Source organism: Myotis yumanensis, unplaced genomic scaffold (genome assembly GCF_028538775.1).
Source record: "Myotis yumanensis isolate MYYU_CA2020_CCGP unplaced genomic scaffold, mMyoYum1.0.hap1 SCAF_1, whole genome shotgun sequence".
Taxonomy (NCBI): domain Eukaryota; kingdom Metazoa; phylum Chordata; class Mammalia; order Chiroptera; family Vespertilionidae; genus Myotis; species Myotis yumanensis.
In genome coordinates this window covers 217,519,857-217,543,995 of record NW_027223752.1, presented here as the reverse complement: position 1 = coordinate 217,543,995, position 24,139 = coordinate 217,519,857, and the positions used below count along the sequence as shown (strand labels likewise).

At 45.3% G+C, this 24,139-nt stretch overlaps 2 protein-coding genes across 2 annotated transcripts in view; one reads left to right on the top strand and one right to left on the bottom strand.

Annotated features, from left to right (window-relative positions):
* The window catches only part of RELL1 (RELT like 1), a 69,159-nt gene extending 47,902 nt beyond the window's left edge, over window positions 1-21,257 (bottom strand). The window contains exon 1 of the mRNA XM_070398045.1: window positions 21,077-21,257. Coding sequence (XP_070254146.1) covers window positions 21,077-21,164 — 88 coding nt within the window. The 5' untranslated portion in view covers window positions 21,165-21,257. The remainder of the gene's footprint in view (window positions 1-21,076) is intronic.
* Window positions 4,825-6,072, top strand: LOC139007389 (regulation of nuclear pre-mRNA domain-containing protein 1B-like). The gene is made up of 2 exons (XM_070410768.1): window positions 4,825-5,159; window positions 5,382-6,072. The coding sequence occupies exons 1-2, from the start codon at window positions 4,825-4,827 to the stop codon at window positions 6,043-6,045; spliced, it is 999 nt and encodes a 332-aa protein (XP_070266869.1). The 3' UTR covers window positions 6,046-6,072.
* Window positions 21,258-24,139: the final 2,882 nt, after the last annotated feature.

The following is a 24,139-nucleotide window of genomic DNA, read 5'->3' as shown; positions in this document are numbered from 1 at the left end:
AACAGTAGTTTGAGTTATTTTGTTGGAGGAAAAGATGCCAAAATGCTCACACTAGTTATCTCTGAGTGGTAAGATTATAAATTACAGGTCAACCTAATAGTAAAATTAATGCTGTAGAGGTACACCAGAATGCTGGGAACCCCTCAGTAAGGAGACTACCTATAAGTGCAATACATAATAATTACATACAAGATATTTCCACTGACTAGAGGCAGAGACAATGCTATGAACCCTTTGGTCTACACCATAGAAGATAAGGGTCAAAGAAAACCACACAATGGTATCATTCTACTTTATCCTATCTAGTAATAGACAAACATGGTAATTGACGATACCTTCGCTACACCTCTCATTGGCTAATCAGCGAGATATGCAAATTAACCGCCAACAAAGATAGTGGCTAATTTGCATACTGCAAGCAGGGAGGGACAGCGAGAGCCAACAGCGCGAGCTGTCATCCAGGCCCCCGTGGGCAACCCCAGAAGCCGCCTGCCTGCCGTCCGGGACCAGATCCGGTCCCAGGCCGCTGGCGGGCCCCGCAAGCCCCAGAAGCCACCAGATATGGCAATAACTCTATCAGTAAGCACTCTGAAAGTCAGTGGCATAAATGCACCAATTAAAAGACAAATTATGAGGGTGAATCAAAAATAAAACCCACTTTAAATATAAAGACATATACAGATTAAAAGTAAATGAATTAAGCTGCAGCCTGTTTTGTTCAGTGGATAAAGCATTAGCCCGTGGACTGAAGGGTCCCAGGTTTGATTCCAGTCAAGGGCCTGTACCTCAGTTGCTGGCTTGATCCCCAGTCCCTATCAGAGCATGTGCAGGAGGCAACCAATCAATGTGTCTCTCCCTTTCCCTTCACTCTCTCTAAAATTGAATGGAAAAATATCCGTGGGTGAAGATTAACAAAAACAAAGTAAATGGATTAAGTAACATTAAAGACATTATAAGAAAAATATATTCCAAAATTTGTTAGTTGTATAATGGTTATGTTTAAATTATTAACACCTAAGAAATTAGGTGAAGGGTACATATAATATGCTGTAGTATTTTATAGTTTTTTTTACATGTATGAGATTATTCCAAATTAAAAAATGAAAAATTAATAAAATATTAATTGAAATGTGTATGCATTACATGAATAATCTCCTAATTGCTTCTAGCATACTTTATTAAATTGTGCTAAAATTTACAAGGGTTCAATAAAAAATATCTTAATTCTAAATGATATAATAGAAAATATATAATAGTGCAGTTATAAGCACTTATCTGAAAATAAAAATTTAAAGAAGTGAATTTAAAGAAGGGATTAGCCAAAGAAAATATATGCACAACCCATGGACACAGACAACAGTATGGTGATAGCCAGAGAGAAGTGGGCGGTAAGAGCTGGGTAGAGGGGGCAAAAGGGGGGAAATAGGGACATCCTATCTACACTAATAAAAGACAAACATGCAAATTGGCCATACCTTCGCTACGCCTTAAGCCACGCACACCAGCCAATCAGAGCGACTATATCCAAATTAACCCAACCAAGATGGCGGCTGGCAGCCATGGAGCTGGAGCAAGCAGGAGGCTTGCTTGCCCCAATGATGGAGGAAGCCTGCCGCGGCCCTGCTCTAAGTTTCACTCAAAGCAACAAAGTTTCAATTATAGAAGGTAAATAAACCCCAGATACCTGCTTTCAACCTGCCGTGGCCACAGAGCTGGAGCCTTGGGTTGGCCCTGGCGATGGAGGAAGCCAAGCCCTGGCCGGCTCTGAGCTCCACTCATGCCTACAAAGTTTCAATTATAGAAGGTAAATAAATCCAAGAAAAAAAAAAGCAAAAAAGGAGAGGCTGGGAGCTTCCGTTGCCGCGGAGGCTTGGCCAGCCTGAAATCGGCCCTCAGTCCCTCACCCAGGCTGGCCAGGCACCCCAGTGGGGACCCCCACCCTGAAGGGGTGTGACCAGCTGCAAACAGCCATCAGCCCCTCACCCAGGCTGGCTAGGCACCACAGTGGCACCCCAGTGGGGACCCCCACCCTGAAAGACAAGCCAGCCGGCCCACACCCATGCACCAGGCCTCTATCCTATATAATAAAAGGGTAATATGCAAACTGACCCTAACAGTAGAAAGACTGGGAATGACTGGTCACTATGACACACACTGACCACCAGGGGCCAGACGCTCAATGCAGGAGCTGCCCCCAGGTGGTCAGTGCACTCCCACAGTGGGAGCTCTGCTTAGCCACAAGCCAGGCTGATGGCTGCCAGTACAGTAGTGGTGGTGGGAGCCTCTCCCGCCTCCTCACCAGCACTAAGGATGTCAGACTACAGCTTAGGCCTGCTCCCCGCTGGCAAGTGGACAACCCCCGAGGGCTCCCTGGCTGCCAGAGGGATGTCTGACTGCCAGCTTAGGCCCAATCCCCCGGGGAGTGGGCCTAAGACAGCAGGTGGTCATCCCCCGAGGGGTCCCAGACTGCGAGAGGGCATAGGCCGGGCTGAGGGATTCCCCCCCCACCCCCCCGAGTGCACAAATTTTTGTGCACCGGGCCTCTAGTATAATAATAATAAAAGGCTAATATGCAAATTGACTGAACAGCAGAATGGCTGGTTGCTATGATGCGCACTGGCCACCAGAGGGCAGATGCTCAATGCAGGAGCTGCCCCCTGGTGGTCAATGCACTTCCATATGGGGAGTGCGACTCAGCCAGAAGCTGGCTCATGGCTGGCCAGCCCAGAGGTGGTGGCAGGAGCCTCTCCCACCTCCGTGGCAGCACTAAGAATGTCCAACTAATGGTTTAGGCCCAATCCCTTGGGGGCCTAAGCCTTTAGTCGGACATCCCCCGAGGGCTTCCTGGCTGCCAGAAGGATGTCTGACTGCAAGCTTAGGCCTGATCCCTCGGAGAGTGGGCCTAAGTCAACAGGTGGACATCCCCCAAGGGGTCCTGGACTGCAAATGGGCGTAGGCCAGGCTGAGGGACCCCCCGGAGTACACAAATTTTTGTGCACCGGGCTTCTAGTTACATTATAAAACACAATGTAAATACCTAAACAACAAAGCACTGACTTGACAATTTTTCTTTCCCACTATATTTTTTAAATGCCTTCTTTTTTTTAATTGATTAAGTTATTACATATGTGTCCTTATCCCCTTGTTACCCCCTATCCCCTCTGCCTTTTGAGTCTTTATCTAAGTAGTAAACCAACCCATAATTTCAAATACCTTATTTCAGGCACATTTTAATGTTATGAGTTGTTTTTTTTTTCCAAATAAAAATTTACTGTGCCATTTTTCCAACAACCAATTCTCCATCACCAACTGGGTGTCCTAGAGTTCAGTTCAATTCTGACACTAACTACCTTTACAAACTCCACAGGTTGAAGGGCTCAATGCCATAAGACTAGCCCACTATAGACGCCAGCTGCAAATGGGGTCCCAGCCTAACCAACAGAAATTCAGAGATTCTCACAATCTCCCTTAGGTTCCACACTTCACTATAATGACTCACATAATTCAGGAAAGTGCTATACTTAGGACTGCTGCTTTATTATAAAAAATAGAATTAAGGAGAGGCCTTATAAGGCAAAGTAAGGGGACAGGGGCACCAAGCTTCCATTCTCTCTCCAGACACGCCACCCTCCCAACACCCTCCTCACCAATCCAGAACCTCCTTTCACCTCCTTGTTTCAGTTTTTATGAGTGTCATTATTATAGGCATGACTGTCACTGTACATTGGCAATTAACCTAATCTCCAGCCCCTCTCCCTTTCCCAAATGCCAAGGGCTGAAAATTCTAACCCTCTAATCCTGTAGTTGGTTCCTCCAGCAACCAGCCCATCCTAAGCTACCTGAAGACCTGCTGGAAGCCGGCCCATCCTTGCTGCTTGACACAGTCGCTGCAGGGAAGAAACATCTGTTTCAAGGAACCTGGCATATATGGCATACTGTCTTAATATGTTTGCTCCCCTTCTTAGCGCTATGTGTTTTAACCAAGGACACCTCTCCGAGAAAGGTTGTTTCCCCAGGTGGGGATTTTTTCCTGGAGGTAGGGAGGGAATAAAACCCCTTAACTAAGTGCCAGGCGGGTAATTAATCACTTTAACTACAAACTATCACACTTAAGCTACATAATCTTTACTTAGGATAATCTCCTTCAGTTACTTCCTTGTAGCTTAATAGAACAATAGAGTAACCTTAGAATAGAGATAAGAAACGACCTAACCTTTAGAATAGAATCGATAGGTTTAAAATCAACTGGTATAAATACAGATGTAACAAGACAATAAAGACAGAACCTGGCTAGAGAACCTGGCTAGGCTGCTGATCAACTGAACGCTGTCTCCGTGTCATTCCTTCTTTGCCAACTCTGTCCACACCTTTGGGAACCCCTGGACCTGCTGGGGTTGGACCCCAACATTTGGCACCCGAACAGGGAGACACACTGCGCCGGCATGTGGGCGCAAACGGTGAAAGCATCTTCTGGAGGCCGCCGTTGAACTCCGTTCCTTTCACCTTCGAAGTGCCCTGAACGAGCTTCAGAGAGGCCGATGCCACCACTGGAGGAGCATATCTACAGCTCTGAGACCTCCCGGCGTCCAGCTCCTCCAGCCCTTGCCCTTTGACCCTGCTCTCATGGTGGTCATCTTGTGGCGGCAGCGCTGGCAGCTGTTACTGCGGAGACCCTTCCCCCTCCCCCCTGCCCACCTGGCTGCCTGTCAGTGAGTGAAGAGTCTCGCAGGCGGTCTGGTGAGGCCTTGGCCTCCTGCCATTGCTCTTCCTGCCACACTGGGAGGCCCAGACCACTCCCTGCCAGGCCTCACCGCCGCCGCCACCATGTCCTCCTTCTTGGAATCTGCGCTGGAGAAGAAACTCTCAGAGCTGAGCAACTCGCAGCAGAGCATGCAGACTCTGTCTCTGTGGCTCATCCACCACCGCAAGCAAGCGGGACCCATCGTCTCGGTGTGGCACCGCGAGCTGCGCAAAGCCAAATCAAATAGAAAGCTTACTTTTCTATATTTAGCAAATGATGTCATCCAAAACAGTAAAAGGAAAGGACCTGAATTCATTAGAGAATTTGAATCTGTCCTTGTGGATGCTTTTTCTCATGTTGCTAGAGAGGCAGATGAAGGCTGTAAAAAACCTTTAGAAAGATTGCTGACCCGAAACCGGTTTGGCTCAGTGGATAGAGCGTTGGCCTGCGGACTGAAAGGTCCCAGGTTCGATTCCAGTCAAGGGCATGTACCTGGGTTGCGGGCACATCCCCAGTGGGAGATGTGCAGGAGGCAGCTGATCGATGTTTCTCTCTCATCGATGTTTCTAACTCTCTATCCCTCTCCCTTCCTCTCTGTGGAAAATCAATAAAATATAAAATAAAATAAAATAAAAAAAAGATTGCTGAACATCTGGCAAGAAAGAAGTGTGTATGGCGGCAAGTTCATACAGCAGCTGAAGCTGTCTATGGAGGACTCCAAGAGCCCTCCCCCCAAAGCAACAGAGGAGAAGAAATCTCTGAAGCGAGCTTTTCAACAGATACAAGAGGAGGAGGATGATGACTACCCTGGAAGCTATTCTCCTCAAGACCCTTCTGCAGGACCGCTCTTGACTGAGGAACTAATCAAAGCTTTACAGGACCTGGAAAATGCTGCATCAGGGAATGCTACTGTCCAACAGAAAATTGCTTCTTTACCCCAGGAAGTGCAAGATGTTTCTCTGCTGGAAAAAATAACAAACAAAGAGGCAGCTGAATGTCTTTCAAAAACAGTAGATGAAGCATGTCTGTTACTAGCAGAATATAACGGGTGCCTGGCGGCAGAACTGGAAGACCGGCGCCAGCTGGCTAGGATGTTGGTGAAGTACACCCAGAACCAGAAAGATGTTTTGTCAGAAAAGAAGAAAAAACTAGAAGAATATAAACAGAAGCTTGCTCGGGTAACCCAGGTCCGCAAGGAACTGAAGTCCCATATTCAGAGTTTGCCAGACCTCTCATTGCTGCTCAACGTCACATGGGGCTTGGCCCCCCTGCCCTCTGCTGGTGACCTCTTTTCTACTGACTAGGGCAGGTGCCATGCCCCAGATTCCCAACTCTACCAGCATAAATAGAATGGATAGGATTAAAATCAACTGGTATAAATACAGATGTAACAGGACAATAAAGACAGAACCTGGCTAGGCTGCTGATCAACTAAACGCTGTCTTCGTGTCATTCCTTCTTTGCCGACTCTGTCCACACCTTTGGGAACCCCTGGGCCTGCTGGGGTTGGACCCCAACAAAGGCCCACCAAGAGTCAACCATTAGCATGAACTCAACTATGGTCTAAAAGGGCTAATTGCAATTTGAATGAACCACAGAACGACCAGTCTCTATGACGAGCACTGACCACCAGGGGGCAGATGCTCAATGCAGGAGCTGCCCCCTGATGGTCAGTGTGCTCCCACAGTGGGAGCACTGCTCAGCCAGAAGGCAGGCTGACAGCTGGCCAGCGCAGCAGTGGTGGCGGGAGCCTCTGCCACCTTTGCAGCAGTGCTAAGGATGTCTGACTGACGGTTTAGTCATCCCCCAAGGGCTCCGGACTGCAAAAAGGCACAGGCTGGGCTGAGGGACCCCCTTCCCCCCCCCCCCCCACACACACACACACACAAGTGCACAAATGTCATGCACTGGGCCTCTAGTTATAAATAACATACACTCCTATCATTCGGGAAATTCCAAGTGTTTCCAGGAAGCAAGGACAAAAGCCGAATACATATATTTATTATACTAACACTGCCCTTACGGATGAAAAAGGGAGAGATTCTATGAAAAGTAACCTCTAGGGCAGGGGTGGGCAATCCCTGGCACTCGAAACCCTCTCTTATAATCTTCCATTTACAATTTTTTTCTTAATATCGATTTTTTTATTTTTCAGATAAATTCAGTGTAGGTGCATTTTAGATAAATAAATAATTTTACATAACAAGTTATCTTAAAGACCATAGACATGGATTGATGAGAGAGGGGAAGAGCAATTTCTATGCCTCTGCCTTAACTCTCCCTGCCTTCCTAGATCCGACCAGTGTTTTGGTTTCATCCACATACGCTTGTGAATCTTTGTTCTCAGTGGTGAATTTTGTTAAGTCTCGTAACAGGAGTATCACCTGATGGATGAAAGTAGTAGCTCCGAAGGTCACGAAATATAAACCTGATGTAAAATTTCTGTCATCAGTGATGCAGCAGCAAAAGTCCCACTGATAATATCAAACGGAGTCATAAAGTTTTCTGTCGGACTATCAGTGTACATGTATACATTAAAAAATAAATGTATTTTTCATCATCATATACTGTTTTTGTCGCTCAAATGAATTTTATTATTTCTTCAAGGTTCTTCACATACATACACCTTACGAGATATCAAGTAGGCGTAACATGTTCTCAAAAAATTAGGGTTGGCACACAGAAGAATTTTGAGTCATAGATTTTGCTGGTTTTGGCACAAACTCACAAAAAGGTTGCCCACCCCCTGCTCTAGGGTGATCTGATCATAAATTCCTAACTGGGAAGGTCATGGTGAGTAGTAATGTTCCAGGTCTATAACTTTTTTAGTGAAAGGTTTTTAGCCAGCCCTGTTCATGGTTCTTTTTTCAAACATTTTTTTCTTAAATATATTTTTATTGATTTCAGAGAGGAAGGGAGAAGGAGAGATAGAAACATCAATGATGAGAGAGAATCTTGATCGGCTGCCTCCTGCACACCCCCCACTGGGGATTGAGCCCACAACCTGGATGTGTGCCCTGACTGGGAATGGAACTGTGGCCTCCTGGTTCATGGGTCCACGCTCAACCACTGAGCAACACCGCCGGACCTGTCCATCATTCTTGCGCATCCAGGTTAGTGTACCTTTGAAATACCAGAAGTAATACTCCTCCAAGGGGGTATTAACCATCAAAAGAGCACATAATCTTGTAAACATCCTGTAATTCAATTCCCACACTGACATGTGTCCCCTCCTTCATTTCAAATGCATAAAAGGAACTGCAAAACTGTTATTCTACAAGAGCATTTGAGATCTTGTTCCCTGGCATGGTCCTCAGTTTGGCTCAAATAAACTCATAAAAATTCTCTATGCTTCTTACACTGACATCCTCCTCACCAGGAGAGAAAAGAAGTTGAACAGCAATAAGGCTAAGATGGAAAGGCACAACAGCCTTCTAAAAACAAATGTTTAGCAAGGAATTCAGGAAGCAAGCTGATTTGTACAATTTCAGAGGGTTTACTCTAATGTAAGACAAATACACAGTTAGCTTGCTTTTACCACTAATGAACATTTCTTGGCCTTCACACCATCAAGATTATAATTATGCTTACTTCATGATTTCAATTTCTCAACACTTCTTAAACTTTGAAAAACTATTTCTATCAACATACTATAGGTATTATATTAAACCTATATACTTATACGGGTCATAGTTGTATTATTTCAAAGGGTTATATTATTTGTTTGATCCTTCAAACTCTGAAGTGTATAAAAAACAGATCTTATCCCCTCCCTGCTCTCCTCTTCTCTCTCCTTCTCCTCCTCACCACGCCCCCCACCCCCGAAAAAATAGAAACAGTACCTCAACTGCCTTGCTGAAATTATGCGGCCATGGCTCAAATAAACTCATAAAAATTCTGAGCTCTTTCCATCACATCACAAAGCCTGAGGACCCCTCCTGCTGCCCCCACCCTCCACTCCACCCCATCCTCATCCCCCAGACCCCTACAGTGAAGAGCAGTTTCAGGAGCTTCCCAGCCTAGCCTCAGCATCCGCTCTGCAGTCTGTACCAGGTCTGCACTGACGTTACCTGTCCTGCCTCCACACCTTTGCACAGGCCACTCCCTTTCCCTACACTCCCTTTAAGGTCCATTTAAAACGTCAAGTTTTAGCCTAGTATGTCTTTTCCATCCCTCCTATCAGAAGTCTCCTCTGTGACCCCACGCAGCACCTTGTCTGTAGTTCTCGGGTTACACCAAACACATTCTCCCTTATTCCATAATGTATTCATAGTTTATCTTCCCTTCTCAATCAAGTTTGTGTAGGACAGAAGCCAAGTTTGTTCTTCGTTTTACATACCTACACAACACCCAGCAGTGTCTCAAATAAGGCCCTCATTTTAAAATGAATTACATACACTCTGTGTGTAAGACATATCTATTAGTTTTATCTGCAAAGACTATTAAGACACCAACTTGGCAATCATGCATGGGAACTGAGTTTTACCTTCAACACCCAGCTTCTTGGCTGTCACCTAGCTTTAAGAAATGTCCAAGGCCGCTTTTTTGCTATCAGTGATTGCTTTGTGTTTTGCCTTTAATAGAGGGGGCGGAGGATGGAAAGAATTAAGGAAGCAGCAAAAACATTCAGGCCACACAAAGCATATAGCACAAACACGCAAAGAAAAGCGAAGGAATGCCTGTTCAATAGCCATCTGCCACTTCGCCAATGCCAGGAAATTCCGGCTGCTGTTTTTTATAATGTGAATAATTCACATGATTGTGTTGGAGACTTCCAGCTATGAAGAGCTGATAGAGCATTTGAAAATTGTTGTTACGGAGTTATATTGTGGGAATTCACAGAAAGCACAGTGAATTCTTCAAAGCTCCACCCCTGACAGGAGTCTCAGAAAATCACATTCTGTTTGTATATAAACATGAGGAAGAAAGGCTGGGCATGTTATGGATACTGAAAAGAATTTGTTTGTTTTTAACCTTATCTATTACATAACATTTCATATACAAGTTTCTTTATAAATCTTCACTTGGCTAAACTCACCTGGCCAGTCAAGAAGAGTAATAGCATAAACTGCCTTATTTATTTGTGTCTTTTCAGGAAACTGAAATAGGTTTTCTCTTAATACCAACCTCATGCCAAAATTTTATAAAAATCATTTATAAACCTAATGACCTATAAATTGACTTACTTCCTTCAAATATTTACTCTAAAAGCAAATAAACAATTCTTGAAGAATTCCTTGGATAACTGCCCATTTTTTACTAAAAACAAAGTCTACATTCAATTTATAAGATGCCTTGGTGTTCTCTTTAAGTAGATGGATCTACAGTAAAAAAGTAAAATAAGTAGATAAATAGAAAACCTTCCTTTTACCGGCGGTGCTGAGCACGGAGCACATGCAATTTCACATAACACACGGAACACTTGTGAACATGAACATACATCTAGCTTTGGCTTCCCCTCATCTGTGACTTGGGTGAGACATTTCACTTCTCTTCGTCTTGGCTACTCAGTCTCGGTTTCCTCATGTCTACAGCACAGAGAATATGGCAATCTGTCCTTGTTGAGGCTGCAAGACGTAAATCTGATCTGTGTTTGTCTTCTATGTGCCGCTGCCTCAAGGAGCTCTAGTTAGAGCAAACACAGTGGAAACAACTGCTTATAATTATCTATTAAATAACATGGAACGAATGCAACAGGTATTCATGGACTCCATGAGATAACATCAGTGCAATGACCTAGGAAAGGTATCCTGGAAGTGTCACCCTTTCTTTTTTTAATATGTTTTTATTTCAGAGAGGAAGGGAGAGGGAGAGATAGAAACATCAATGATGAGAGAGAACCATTGATCGGTTGCCTCTTGCACACCCCCTACTGGCGATCAAGCCCGAAACCCAGGCATGTGCCCTTAGCCCAGTGGTTCTCAACCTGTGGGTCGCGAACCCTTTGGGGGTCGAACGACCCTTTCACAGGGGTTGCTTAAGACCATCGGAAAATACATATATAATTACATATTGTTTTTGTGATTCATCACTATGCTTTAATTATGTTCAATTTGTAACAATGAAATTGGGGGTCACACAACATGAGGAACTGTATTAAAGGGTCGCGGCATTAGGAAGGTTGAGAACCACTGCCTTAGCCAGAATCAAATCCGGGACCCTTCAGTCCACAGGCCGACGCTCTATCCACTGAGCCAAACCGGCTAGGGCTGGATGTGTTACCCTTGATCTCAGTTTGCAGGATGGATGGAGAACAGGATATGCATAGCCCACAAGGAGAGGTGGGATTCCAGGTTAAAACAAAAACAACCCACCTATTTCTTCCACCTCTGATCACCCCCACTCACATCTGATCCTTAGGCAGCATCACCTGGGAATGTGCTAGAAAATTCTCCAGTCCCTTCCCAGACCTAATGGGGTGGGGCCCAGCCACCTGGGTTTTGACAGCTCTCTAGTTCATTTGGATACATGCTCAAGTTTAGGAACCACTGCTATAAGCTTTGCTTGCTCTCACCTCCTCTCTTCTGTGACCTCTAGTTACCTTCACCTGGCTACCATTGACATTTTTACAAGTTTAAACTTCATTTTCTCCAGAAAGTCTTGCTCAGCCTTTACTGGACTCTCACCCCACCCCCAGCCGCAGGTTAGATACTCTGGCTCTGGGCCATAGTTTCCTGATGGAGGTGCCAATGACACTGTATCATGATTGCTTGTTTAATTGTCTTCCCTGGTAAGCTGCTAAAACTCCATAAAAGCATAGACTGAGTCTATTTCATTCACTGCACACGTGCGCACACACACACACACACACACACACACAGTTAGGCAGTTTAATAATATTTGCTGAATTAATGAAGAAATCAGAAACTTAACCCATGAAACAAAGGTATAAAGGGAAGGTGTAAAATATTATAAAATATGATGGATATGCAATTAATGGGTACATTTGAAGTGCTGGTTGTAGAAACACAACTGAATTTAGTTTGTCTTTGAAAAGAGCTTCATGAATGAATTTAGGTTTTGAAAACCTTTGTACTGAAAATTTCCACTAACGTTTCCAAACGTACCAGCATCACACCGTACTCACCTGATACAAGCAGTACCTGCTTACTTTTTATTGTCATTTCTTCTTATCTCCATGGCTCTGGGCTGGCTGACCACCAATTCGGGAAGGGAGCAGGAGCAGAGACTACAGCTAAGATTTGTGGGTGAACCTTGGAAAGCCTAACTGTTTGCTTTATTATAAAGAAAAAGCCTCGAGCAGAGTCAAAACGTGGTAGGCAGTTACACAGACATGAGCAGAGCAAGGACGATGGGCCAAGTTCAGAAGGTCATCAGAGAAGAAAGCTCCGGGTGCCCAGCAACGGGCAAAACCTCAAAAACAAGGACCTCACCCCCAGGGTGACCTTTCCTCCCCTGGCATATCTCTGGTCCCGCAGTTTGGACCCCCTGACGTTTCATATAGTGGTCATGCAGTTTGGACCCTCCCCGGACCTTTCCTCTCTGGCATGTTGCTAGTCATGAAGGTCAGACCCCTTTAGAGGGGATACAAACAAGGGGGCCAAAGAATAAGCATTAAGCCACCAGGACAATGAGGTGCTGACCCACATCAAATTACTTCTAGGCCTCAATTATGTTTCAGGTCCAGGCCTAGAAAAGCAGCCAAACCAGACAAGCAATACCATGGCTGACTCAGGACCTGCTGCATTGACTCATGACCCCCTGCCCTGGCACTGACCAATCAATCAATGGAGACCAGGACTCTGAAGACACACCTGGAAAACGATGAATATTCCATTAAGATCCTCCCCTGGGACTTCCCCTAAAATCCCCACCCTTAAAAGCCCTTAGGATGGAGGACCCAGCCAGCTCTCCCTCTCAGGAGCACACCCATGCCGTTCCTCTCCCCTTCCTCTCCCCCTCTCCCCCTGAGGTCTTACCTTACCCTTCTTTCTCCTAAGCAACAGGGCCCCTTCTTTCACCCCTGTAACTTATTTCCTAAGCCCATTCTTCTACCACTCACTTCTATCTTTGTGACTTCTAAATAAACGTTATCTTACAGCTTGAGTCTCAGCTCTGAATTCTTTCCTAGCCAGTACCGAGGTTGCTAAACCAAGGTCCGGTCTGATCCCACCAGTCTAGCACCTGGTGCCATTCTCGCCACTGCCAACAAAAACACCTGGGTTTCAGCTCTGGCTTCCTTCCTTCCTTTCTTCCTTCCTTCCTTCTAAATGTCTGCTCTGTTCTGGGTCCTGTGCTTGGATCTGAGTCTTGGACCGTGACCAAAACTCACACACACACACAGGCCCTCCCTCACCAAACCAAACGGTCTGCTCCTCTGCTGCTGGCGAACCAGGGCCCTCACTGCCTTCCACAGGCCACTGAACCTCTCAGGCTCAGTTTCCCCGTCTGCAAAGAGAGGGATTCATTACAAAATGACCACCAAGTCCCCTCTGACTCTAAATTACACAACTGAAAACAACACAATTCGTCTCAGAAGTTAGTCAGCCAAAGTTATTCTTCTCAGGGCCGCTCACCCCAGATCCAGAGCTGAGACACCAGGCCCTGGAGTGTGCGGACCGAGGGCAGATGTAGACCCAGGAGCTTTGCCAGGAGTGGCATTGCTGGGCCGTTTCCATGGACGGCCAGCTCTGACACAAGGGGAAGAGTCCTAGCGTTGCTAACTCAGCTTCCTCATCTACTAAACACTACTCAGCCATGAGAAAGGATGAAAAGCAACATGGATGGACTTTGAGAGCATTACGCTAAGTGAAATAAGTCAGTCAGAAAAAGCTAAAAACCATTAGGATTTCACTCATATGTGGGATATAAAACTGAAACTCATGAACACAAACAGCAGAGTGGTGGTTGGCAGAGGGAAGCGGTTGGAGGAGAAGAGGATCCTAATATAAGGTGACAGAAGAAGATTTGACTCTGGGTGGTGGGCACACAGTACAATATACAGATCTTGTAACATAGAAACCCATACCTGAAACCTATATGTTCATGTTGACCAATGTCACCCCAATCAATTTAATAAATAAAATTTAAAAATAAGCAGCTTTAGGAAGATTATCAAGGTCCCTTCCAGCCCTAGGGCCACAGGAGTCTGCTCATTCTAATTTGTGTTTTTTCCAGCACCACCAAGTAATTAGTTCTGACACTATCTAAAGGGAGACAGCACCAGACGCCCGCCGCCCCCCCCCCCCCCCACCCAGGTAAAGGGCTTAGATCTACATCATGAGGCTGTACCACCCTAAGTCACTCATTAGCATAGGCTCAAAATCATACCCTGGATAATAAAAAATCATGCCAATAATTACATCAGATCTTAGGGGGAAACTATCAAAATTTTATGGCTATACCTATAGATGGACTGGCTAGAAATAAACCAATTATTGAATCTTCCAAAAATTTTCCCCCAAAAATGTGTCACATAAGGTAACAGTTTCTTTCCCTTTTTACTTTCTCTCCTTCCTTGCCTAATTTTGGTAGCTAAATGGCTCAGTCCTATGTATCCCCTGCATCCCAAGGGAATTCCCTGCCAAGTCCACTGGTCCCTATTCCTCCCCTTCCCCTGGAGCCCATTACATACCACCCTCAGCATCCAGGGCTCAAGAGCAAGAAGAGAGAGGGCACCTGAAAAGAAACCTCTGGGGCAGTTCAGAACTTTGTCCCCCATCTGATAGCTGTTAGTAAATGGTTAGTATTTAGTTAAGAACAAAATAATAATCTAGTATACTTTTTGAACACTTCATGACAAACATGTTTTATCTCCCATCCAAGTACTCACAAGGCCCGACCCTGCTTAGCTTCCGAGATCAGACAAGATCAGGTGCGTTCAGGGTGATATGGCCATACCCAAGCATATTTTATCTCAAAACAATCCACAAGGCAACTCTGCCATATATGCTCCACGATATAGATGAGAAAAATGGTTGAAAGATTTTTCTCCCCTCTGTACCACAGGCACTTTATTGGTGGTCATACCCCGGGATGTACAAACAAAATGGGGTAGGGGAGCCAGGGAGAGCTCAGCTGTTTGGAATCCTGGCAGGAGCAAAGACAAGAAGATGGGGCCTTGGGGTATCTCAAAGGGGGAACACAAAACCAGTTTCCCAAGTTCAGCTAGTTTGGCAAAAGGATCCTCAAGGTGAGATGACTGGCACAGGAACTCAGTATCTGCCACCCTCTACCCCCCCCCTTCCCCCAAAAAGTCCCTGGGGTGGATTCTATTCCTTTTCTCCCTCACAGAGACGTATGTCAATAACTGGCAGAGGAGAAATTGGCCCAACTCCTCCATCCGTCTCCATTATAATGGGCACCCATCCCTAAAGCCACCTAGAATAAACAAAACTCCTGCTTTCCCCAGATAGCTTTATCTTACTAGATCCCACACTAGAATATCGAAATAATGCTTCTTTCATGACATACCACTCATTTGAGGAGTTATTTTCTCCACAGGATATTTTACTATTTTGAGCAGTTTTACAGTTGGCTGCCCACAGACAAGAATAGATGAGTCACAAAGCGGAAAATGCAGGACCATGATCCCTTATCTGAAAACCTGGGGGTCAGATGTGCCTCGAAAAGTCAGACTGTGATTCCAAAAAAGTACTGTAATACATTTAGCACACATTATGTAACACTCAGAAATCAAACTCACTAATATAACTGCAGCAAAACTTAGCAGTATTCACACTGAGTGGGATAAATATATACTATAGAATCTCACATCGGTTCAGATTAGGGTTTACCACCAACGGAGTATGCAAAAAGCCTCAAAAAAACCTTTTGGTTTTCAGAGACTTTCAGATTTCAGAATTGTCCATGAAAGATTACAGACATGTGCAAATGGCTCAAATACTAGAAAAAATAGTCAATATATGAGAACATACAAATAATCAAGGTACCAATTTTCACCTACAAACTAGCAAATACATTTTTCAGAGAAAATGTCAATAGTGTGAAAAGTGAGTGCTTTGACTACTGCTATGAGAATGCAAAGTGGGACAACGTTCAGGTCACCAATGTTGATGTCATCAAGGCCTCAAAAACCTGAATACCATTGAACCTCCTCTCCCCCTAAATGCCTTTTCAGTAATGCATTTCCTGGGAAGTCATCAATAACACTGAAACAATGAGTTTTAAAATTCATCTATATAATAAAAGCCTAAGTGACCATATGGTGGAACAACCAGAATGACCAGTCGCTATGATGTGCACTGACCACCAGGGGGCAGATGCTCAATGCAGGAGCTGCCCCCTGGTGGTCAGTGAGCTCCCACAGGGGTAGCACTGCTCAGCCAGAAACCGGGCTCATGGCTGGCAAGCGCAGCGGCGAGTCAAGCGGTAAGGAGCGAAGGGTCCCGGACTGCAAGAGGGCACAGGCTGGGCTGAGGGACCTCCCCACCTCAAATGCATGAATTTCGTGCACCGGGCCTCTAGTTTGAAAATAATTAGCAACAACTAAAATAGCCTAATGCCCTGGCCAGTTTGGCTCAGTGGATAGAGCGTCAGCCTGCAGCCCAAAGGGTCCGGGTTCAATTCTGGTCAAGGGCACGTACATACCTTGGTTGCAGGCTCTTCCCCAGCCCAGGCCCTGGTCGGGGCTCGTGCAGGAGGCAACCAATCGATGTGTTTCTCTCACATCGATGTTTCTCTGTCTTTCCCTCTCTTTTTCACTGTCCCTAAAAATCAATGGAAAAATATCCTCGGGTGAGGATTGACAAAAAAATATAATAAAATATCCTAAAATGGAGGCACAATGAGGTAAAATGCAGTGAATCCTTATAATAGATTATGATGCAGCCATTTTTTAAATGTAGGGAAATGGAGAACCTTCGTGTATAACAAACATTAAGTGAAAAACATAGGACACAAAATTATATTTGCATTATGATCCTATCCAAGTAAAAAATACTGTATATAGAGACCAGAGTAACATAGACTAACAGTGGCCAGTGCCTTGAAGTAATGAGACCCCCTCCCCCCAAATTTTAAATCTTGTGGGGAACTTTCCAAAAATACCCAGAGCACTGTATTTTAACAGAGGGAAAATGGGAAAAGAAGACTTGGCTACTTAACTCCCAGTCAGTGGCAGCAAACTCATGAATCTGAAGCATCATTTTGGGCTTTTATATATTGCCAATGAACCCATCATTGCAAAACTATCACCACTTAAAGAATGAAAGCCTTACAGTATGAGTGGTATACATTTATTAGATAGTTTGACTGACAGTGTAATATAAGTCCAACCTGATAAGCACTTTGTGGAAGAAATACAGAAAAAAAGATACACAGGATAAAAGGTATATGCCACTTTGCCATTTGCTAAGACCTTTCAGAGACAATAGCTCATTTGATCCCTACTGGCGACCAATAAGGTAGATAAAAATAGGAGTTGGCACACGCCCATTTTACAGGTAAGAAAATGGAGGCAGAAAGCCACACTCCTGAAAGCGGTAGGGGCCCTTCTTCACTTTTGACTTCAAGTCTAGGTCTCTGACTTAGAACTTGATGCTCTTTCCATTGTATCCTGCCATTACCCTTAGTGCTTCTTTCATAAATATCTTAGAATAAAAAGAAATTTCTCACTTGAAAGAAAAACAAAATGATTTAGTAATATAATAAGAACAGGCTTCAGAATTGAATAGATCTAACCAAGGTCAAAACCCAACATATATTTGAGTGACTTTTTCTTTTCTTTTTTTAAAATCTTTATTATTGGAAGTATTACAGCTGTCCCTTTTTTCCCCCACTGACCCCCTCAACCCTTTCCCCAGGCCTTCACCGCACTATTGTCAGTGTCCATGGGACATATATATATATTCTTTGGTTAATCTCTTCCCACCCCCACCTCTTCTCTCTGAAATACGTCAGTCTGTTGCATGATTCAGTGTCTCTAGGTCTATTTTGTTTGTCAGTTTATGTTGTTCATTAGATTCCACATATGAGTAAGATCATGTGATACTTGTCTTTCTCTGACTGGCTTATTTCACTTAGCATAACTGAGTGACTTTTTCATTTTATTTTACTTTTCAAGTACAGTTTACATTCAATATTACTGTGTATTAGTTTCAAGTGTATAGAATAGTGGTTAGACAATCATATACTTTATTAAGTGACATTTTCAAGCTAACTTCCCAGAAACAAAATTTCTTCATCTATAAAAAAAAAGAATATTTAAATTATTCTAGTACTTAAAGGATCAACCAATGAATACTTGAGTAAGTGAAAACAAATTGATGTTTCTCTCTCTAAAATCAATAAATCTAAAAAAATTATTCTAGTATTTAGTATAGGACAGGGTGTTGTAAGAATTAAATGATCTGAGTACACAGACCAGAACCTGTCACAAAACAGAAATAATAAACATGTCATTCCTTCCTTTAAAAAGAGTGCCTACAATGAATTAACTCCATATTCCAATTTTAGTCTTTGGTAGCCACACCACACTCCTTATTCCACATGCTTTCAGCAGCCTATCAAATTTTTACCAACTGCTGAAGTGCCCTAAAAAAATTAGAAACCACTCAACATAATAGTTTTAACCAATGACAATTTAAATCACTTTTGTCAGTTTTAAATAACTTCTCAATATATAATTAAACTTCAATATCAGAGCCAAACAATTTTTTGAAAAGTAACAATGAAAATTTTTGCTTCTATCGAACTTTGACCTCTCTCATTCAAATTCAATTACTCCCAAATAGATTGATTGATTTATCTGTGCGGTCAGCGTGGAAACAGGGGAAGAGAGGGAATAACAAGCACTTCTCAAATTTTTCCATTTCCTCTTTAAATTAAATTTGGACTTGGAAAGCCCAAACTCCAAGGGGTGCTTTTTCAAAATATTCTGTCTACTGATGTTTACGTACATCTGGGTAGCTATCTGGCCAAAGGAGAAACAGAATTTAATAAAGCTTATCTTTAGCATCTCAATGAGGAGTGAGGAGGCTGGAAGGCAGCCCTCAGAGCCCAGGGACAGGGCACTTCTCATTCACCAGCCCCTGGCCCTTCGCCACTCACTCCTTACTAGGAGGCTGTGCTCACTGTCTGGTAGAGAAACAAATAAACCCAAAGGTTGAGTAACCAGAGAACTGAAGGACATAAATAAGCCAAGATGTGGAAAATCATCCCTTCTGCTGCTTGCCATATATAGTTTCAAATGCTGCTACTGAGAAGACAGAAATTTAATGAGATTCACCTACTAGGCAGGAAGTGAAAGACATTGCCACTACCCACTGTGAAGTTACCTGTTCTGCTTTCCTCTGCTTCCCACCTTCTGATAAGCCCATGCCTACAATTTTAAAACGTCCTAAACTCCCTGTCTTACAATCTCAACAAGATTTCTGCTCTATTTTCTCTCTGGGGGACCTGTGGGTACAGTGGAAAGAGAATGAATGAACTTTGGAATTAAGCTGGCTAGGTTATCAAAGATAGAGATACATAGAGATAAACACTCACACACCTCCCAGTGATTCTGCTTCTCTGATTAAAGGCTGACTGATACATTAGCTATGTGATGCTGGGCCAATTGTTTAACTGCTCTGGGCCTCCATTGCCTCACTGGAAACTACAACTTCCTAGGATTCTGAGCAACAAGTATAAAAATGCATATGAAGTGCACAGCTGGAAGCCCGGCACTTCGCAGGCACTCAACATGACTTCCCATTTCTTTCTCCCTACTTCCTAACATTCCCAACAAACATGAACACTGTCTTAGATGCCAGCGGGTGACCACAGCTGTTGACTGGTCAGGCCTCAGGGCACCCTGGCAAATCTGTACTCTGTTCCCTTTCCTTTTTAGACACCTTATGCTTCTGGAGTGTTCCCTTTCAGCCAAAAGGTTACTGTGCAATTCAGGTGAGAGTTTTCTTACGTTCCTGGGTGCTGCTCAGAGATCCATGGAAACACAATCTTACTCGAGGGGGTGGATTTCTCGTGTGGATGGAGGATTACATGCATCAGGTGCTGCATTTTACGCCCCGGTTAAACTCTTCAAATTCTGGAGCAACTGGCTCTGTTATCTCTCAGGACTGGCTACACCCTCGGGTCCCCCTTTGAACCTGGTAAGGCACCTACCTGTCTCAGCAATGAAACGCAGGCTACCAACCAAAATCTCCCAGCCAATACATAACGCATGTCACTGGCCGCCAGGTCCCCCGGGAAGGATGGCCGAAGGAAATACAGGTCTGCTAATACAGAATCGGGAGATACAGTATCCATCCTACTTCCTTCCTAACATGCTCTGGTTTCTGTGAAAGTAAAGGCCAGAGTGACAAGCCGGTTTAAAAGCTGTCATTGGACTCTGCTCCAGCGTGAAGAACAGCGCGTGTGTTTCTATGGAGGAGCCGGTCACAGCTGGAAGGCTTCCAGATGCTTATTACCGGGACCTGGAGAGGAGCTGCTCAAGCTGAGAAGAGCTTGCTGACGTCAGATTCCAGGTCGTGGAAACCCCAATTGGCCAAGAAGGTATACATACGCTTATTATTTTTTTTAAACCGCTCAGCGAGGTGGCCATTAAGAGGGGGGATATGGTGGTAAGGCACCCCCGGTGCCTACAGTTATATAAAAACAAGAGTTTGCGACAGGACAAGTGACAGATCCTCTTAGGTTTCCATTAAAAATTCCTGCTCTAAGCTCATCATTGGCGGCAACACTTTTATCAGCTCCGCGGGCGGCTTCCTGCTCTGACCACAGAAGGTTCCTTTTGTGGTGACAGGAATCCTCTCAAGAAAAAAAAAAAAAAAAAAAACTGTTACGTTCACGAACGCGTCTTCCCTTTTTCCAAGCCTGATTTATACAGGATATGTCAGAAGAAATCTGAAATCCCCCAACCTGTTACAAGAACTCACCAACCACTAAAATAAATTAAAACTTGGAAAGTGAAGAAATTGAAACTCGGCCCAAGGTTTTAAACTATAAAAGGGCCGCGGGGGGGCGAGGGGGAGGACGGCGACAGCGCACCGGGTCTCCGCTGTCACGATCTTCCGCTCGCGGAGCCTTGGAGGGCGAGGGCGGCAGCAAAAGGGTTCGCGGGGCTCCGGGGTGCCTGCCCGGAGGGGGCGCCCCAGAGGAAGGCAAGACCCGGCCGGGTCCCTGCACCGGGGACGACACAGAGGAGCCGGTGAGAGGAGTGAAGGCGGGAGCAGCGCCGGCGGGAAGGGGGGACCGAGCCAGTGCCGCGGCCGCCCGGGCCGCCCGGGACAGCCCGGAGTGCAGCGCCGGCGCCGCGGGCTGAGCCCGGACTGGAGCTGCGCGGGGCGCCGCGGGGCGGCGGTCTCGATCCCTCGCTCCTCCGGCGAGCCCCAGCCCCGACGGGAAACTCACCCGGGCCCACGAGCGGCGAGCTCACGGTGCCTGCCACCAAGACCGCGGCGGCGAGGACGGCGAAATCCGGGAGTCCCCGCGAAGCCATCGCCGCGTCCCTTCGCCCTCTCCCCCCGGGCGCCGCGTCCCGGGATCTGGCAGACCGCGCCGCTCCGGAGCTGGCGGGCGCGCGGACTGGCCAGGCTCGGCCCCCGCGCGCGGCGAACCCCGCCCTGGACTCGCCCCTCCAGCCCCACCCACCTGGGCTCCGCCCGGCGTCTCCGCGCCCAGCCGCGGGCTCCGCCTGCACCGCGCGAAGCCACTATGTGGCCCCGCCCCCTAACCCGCCCACCGCAGCCTGGCCCCGCCCCTCGCTGGCTTGTTTTCCGTGAGGTCGCAGCTTCAACGGCCCGATTCGGAAAGGCCCCGCCCCCTATGCCCCGCCCACAGCGTCCCGGCCCCGCCCCCTCTCGCCTCGCCCGCTTCCTTTCCGAGCGGGTTTTACCGCAACTGCGAGGACTGACTGCGCGGGAGCCCAGGGCGGGCTGAGTCAGCTTACCCTCCCGGGCTCTGGTACCAGGCGGGCGTGGGGAGAGGAAAACAGCGGGTCGGGAAGCTCTGGATGCAGACATGGCTAGCATGGGCGTGGGCACGATCTTTTTCTCTGGTGGCATCTCTATTCAGCTGGCATTCCCCTCGGTGCTGCTCTGGATGTCAAATTCCACTGTTTGAAAATTGAGAGAACGCAAATCATTTAAATTTCTTCCTATCTCTGCTTCCATTTAAGTTACTCCTGTTGAGGGGGTGGGGGGACCTGTACATACCTCCAGGAATAAATCGCCTTTTTAAAAAATTATGTGCTACATTACACCTTGCAAATACTTCCACAAAGTATTTCTTCTAGTGCTTAGTCACTTATTATCTCCTTATATCCTCCTATCAGCTCTATGACGGTATCCCCATTTCACAGGCTGGGAGTAAACCCATGAAGGCCAGGCCTCGGGGACAAATTGGAATTAGCTCATCTTCATTATGTTTGCTTCCTGCTGGGCCCTCAGCGCCTGGCTTACTGACAGCACACACTAAGGGGTCAAAAGTGATTTTTCAAGTTGAATCATCATCCCAAGCACTGATCTCGGATCCTTTCTCTGAGTAGTTATTTCTTATTTCACTTTAGAGACTTCTGTAGCAGGGTGGTCAGGCCTTGAGAAAATACTAAGAACGCCAATAAGGCCATGGGGTGGGCACTGGGGGTGTTTACAGAATGGAGCGCTTCCTTGGCCTGAGGACAGCCTTTAATTTTCAAAGGCTTTTTTTCTTCTCTCTGAGTCCTCCATGCAGTCTACTAGACCCTTGCAAACATTTGCACTCATGTGGGAATTGCCGCTGACAAGAGACTCTAGCCCTGCAGGTGGCTGGGCGGAGTGATGGAGCCTCTGCCCTTTGAAGTCAAAGGCAAGCACTGTGTGTCCTGTGCACAGTTGTCCTCACATCCTGCAGTCTGGCTGGTGAAGCAGTTTTATACCAACATAAAAACTGAGAATGGCTGCAGAGGAAAGAGGTCGGTGTAGGCTTCTCAGCAAAAAAGGAGAGAGTCCCGTGCTTAGAACTTACACTGTAAATTGTAAGTTATAGCCAGAACCAGCTATATAATTTGCAAAGCCCAGTGTAAAACAAAAACACAGGGCCTTTTGTTCAAACATTAAGAATTTCAAGACGGCAATAGTGGAGCATTAAATTAATCATGGAGCCCTTCTAAGTGTAGGGTCCTGCACCCATAAAGCCAGCTCTGGCTTGGGGACTAAGGGGCAAAATGCTTGGACCAAAAGATCTATTCCAAATGTAAAATATCGTTTTAAAATTGAATGACGTTTCACTCTTTTCTCAGAGATTGAACTTTCTATTAAAAAGACAAGATCAGCCTGGCCAGTGTGGTTCAATGATTGAGCATGGACCCATGAACCAGAAGGTCCAGGTTTGATTCCAGTCAGGGCACATGTCTGGGTTGCTGCAGCCTCGATCCCCAGTAGGGAGCGTGCAGGAGGCAGCCGACTGATGATTCTCTTTCAACATTGATGTTTCTATCTCTCCTTCTCACTTCCCCTCTCTGAAATCAATTTTTTTAAAAAAAAATTTTAAGACAAAATCATTCTTAACAGCATATTTGAATTGGATGTCTGCTGTGACTTTCCAAAAAAAAAAAAAAAAATGCAATCCAGTATCTAAAACTGGAGGAAATCTCAGTAATCATCTTCCAAGACCCTTATTTTACACATGAGAAATAGTTAAGTGACTTGCCTGACATCTCATACCTAGTAAGAGCCAGGGTTGGAAACCAAGTTGCTGAAATTTCCCTTCTCAGACTTTTCCGTAACACTTAGATGCTTGACACTCTCACTATAGTTATCTTATACTGTCACACAACCCCAAATACTTGCATTTGCACATCTTGTTAAAGGGAGGGAGAAAGGAACGACCAAAGAAGGAAAGAAAAGATAGGAAAAAAGGAAAGAAGGAAGGAAGAAAAGAAGGAAGGAAGGAAGGGAGGGAGGGAAGGAGAAAGGGAGGGAGGAAGGTTGGTTTAATTAAGGAGCTCAAGTTTAAATTAAGTCTGTACTAGCAACGTCAGACGTGTTTACACAATTTAAAAGCCCCACATATGCATATCTAAAAGCTTTTGCTTATTTTAAATTGGCCAGTAATTAAGTGTGAAGATTCCTATTCCATGGAAGTTCTTTTCTGTATTATGAAGGAATTCTCTTATTTCTTCTAAGGAAGTAAAAATTGACATCACAAGACTAAATGGTCTTTCCATTATTTCAAAAATAAATTTAAAGCTTAGTAGGTAGAAATCATTACAACAATAGCTGTCATTTACTGACAGCTTGGATTTAGCCTGATCCTGTGGTGAGCACTTGTCCTGTGTTCCTTCATCACATCCCCACAAGTTTATAGTTTGGGAGGTATTGTTACAGATTCTCACTTCGAAGCTGTGGAGAGCAGGATTTGAGGGATTCAGGCATTGACCCCAAGTCACACAGCTGCTCCACAGCGCTGCCAAGACTCTGGTCCAGGATCAGTTTG

Bases quoted from the DNA above. Each gene is read 5' to 3' on its own strand.
- LOC139007389 (XM_070410768.1), top strand. From the start codon at position 4,825: ATGTCCTCCTTCTTGGAATCTGCGCTGGAGAAGAAACTCTCAGAGCTG. The intron at 5,160-5,381 runs GTTTGGCTCAGT...AATAAAAAAAAG, and splicing joins AGATTGCTGACCCGAAACCG to ATTGCTGAACATCTGGCAAG.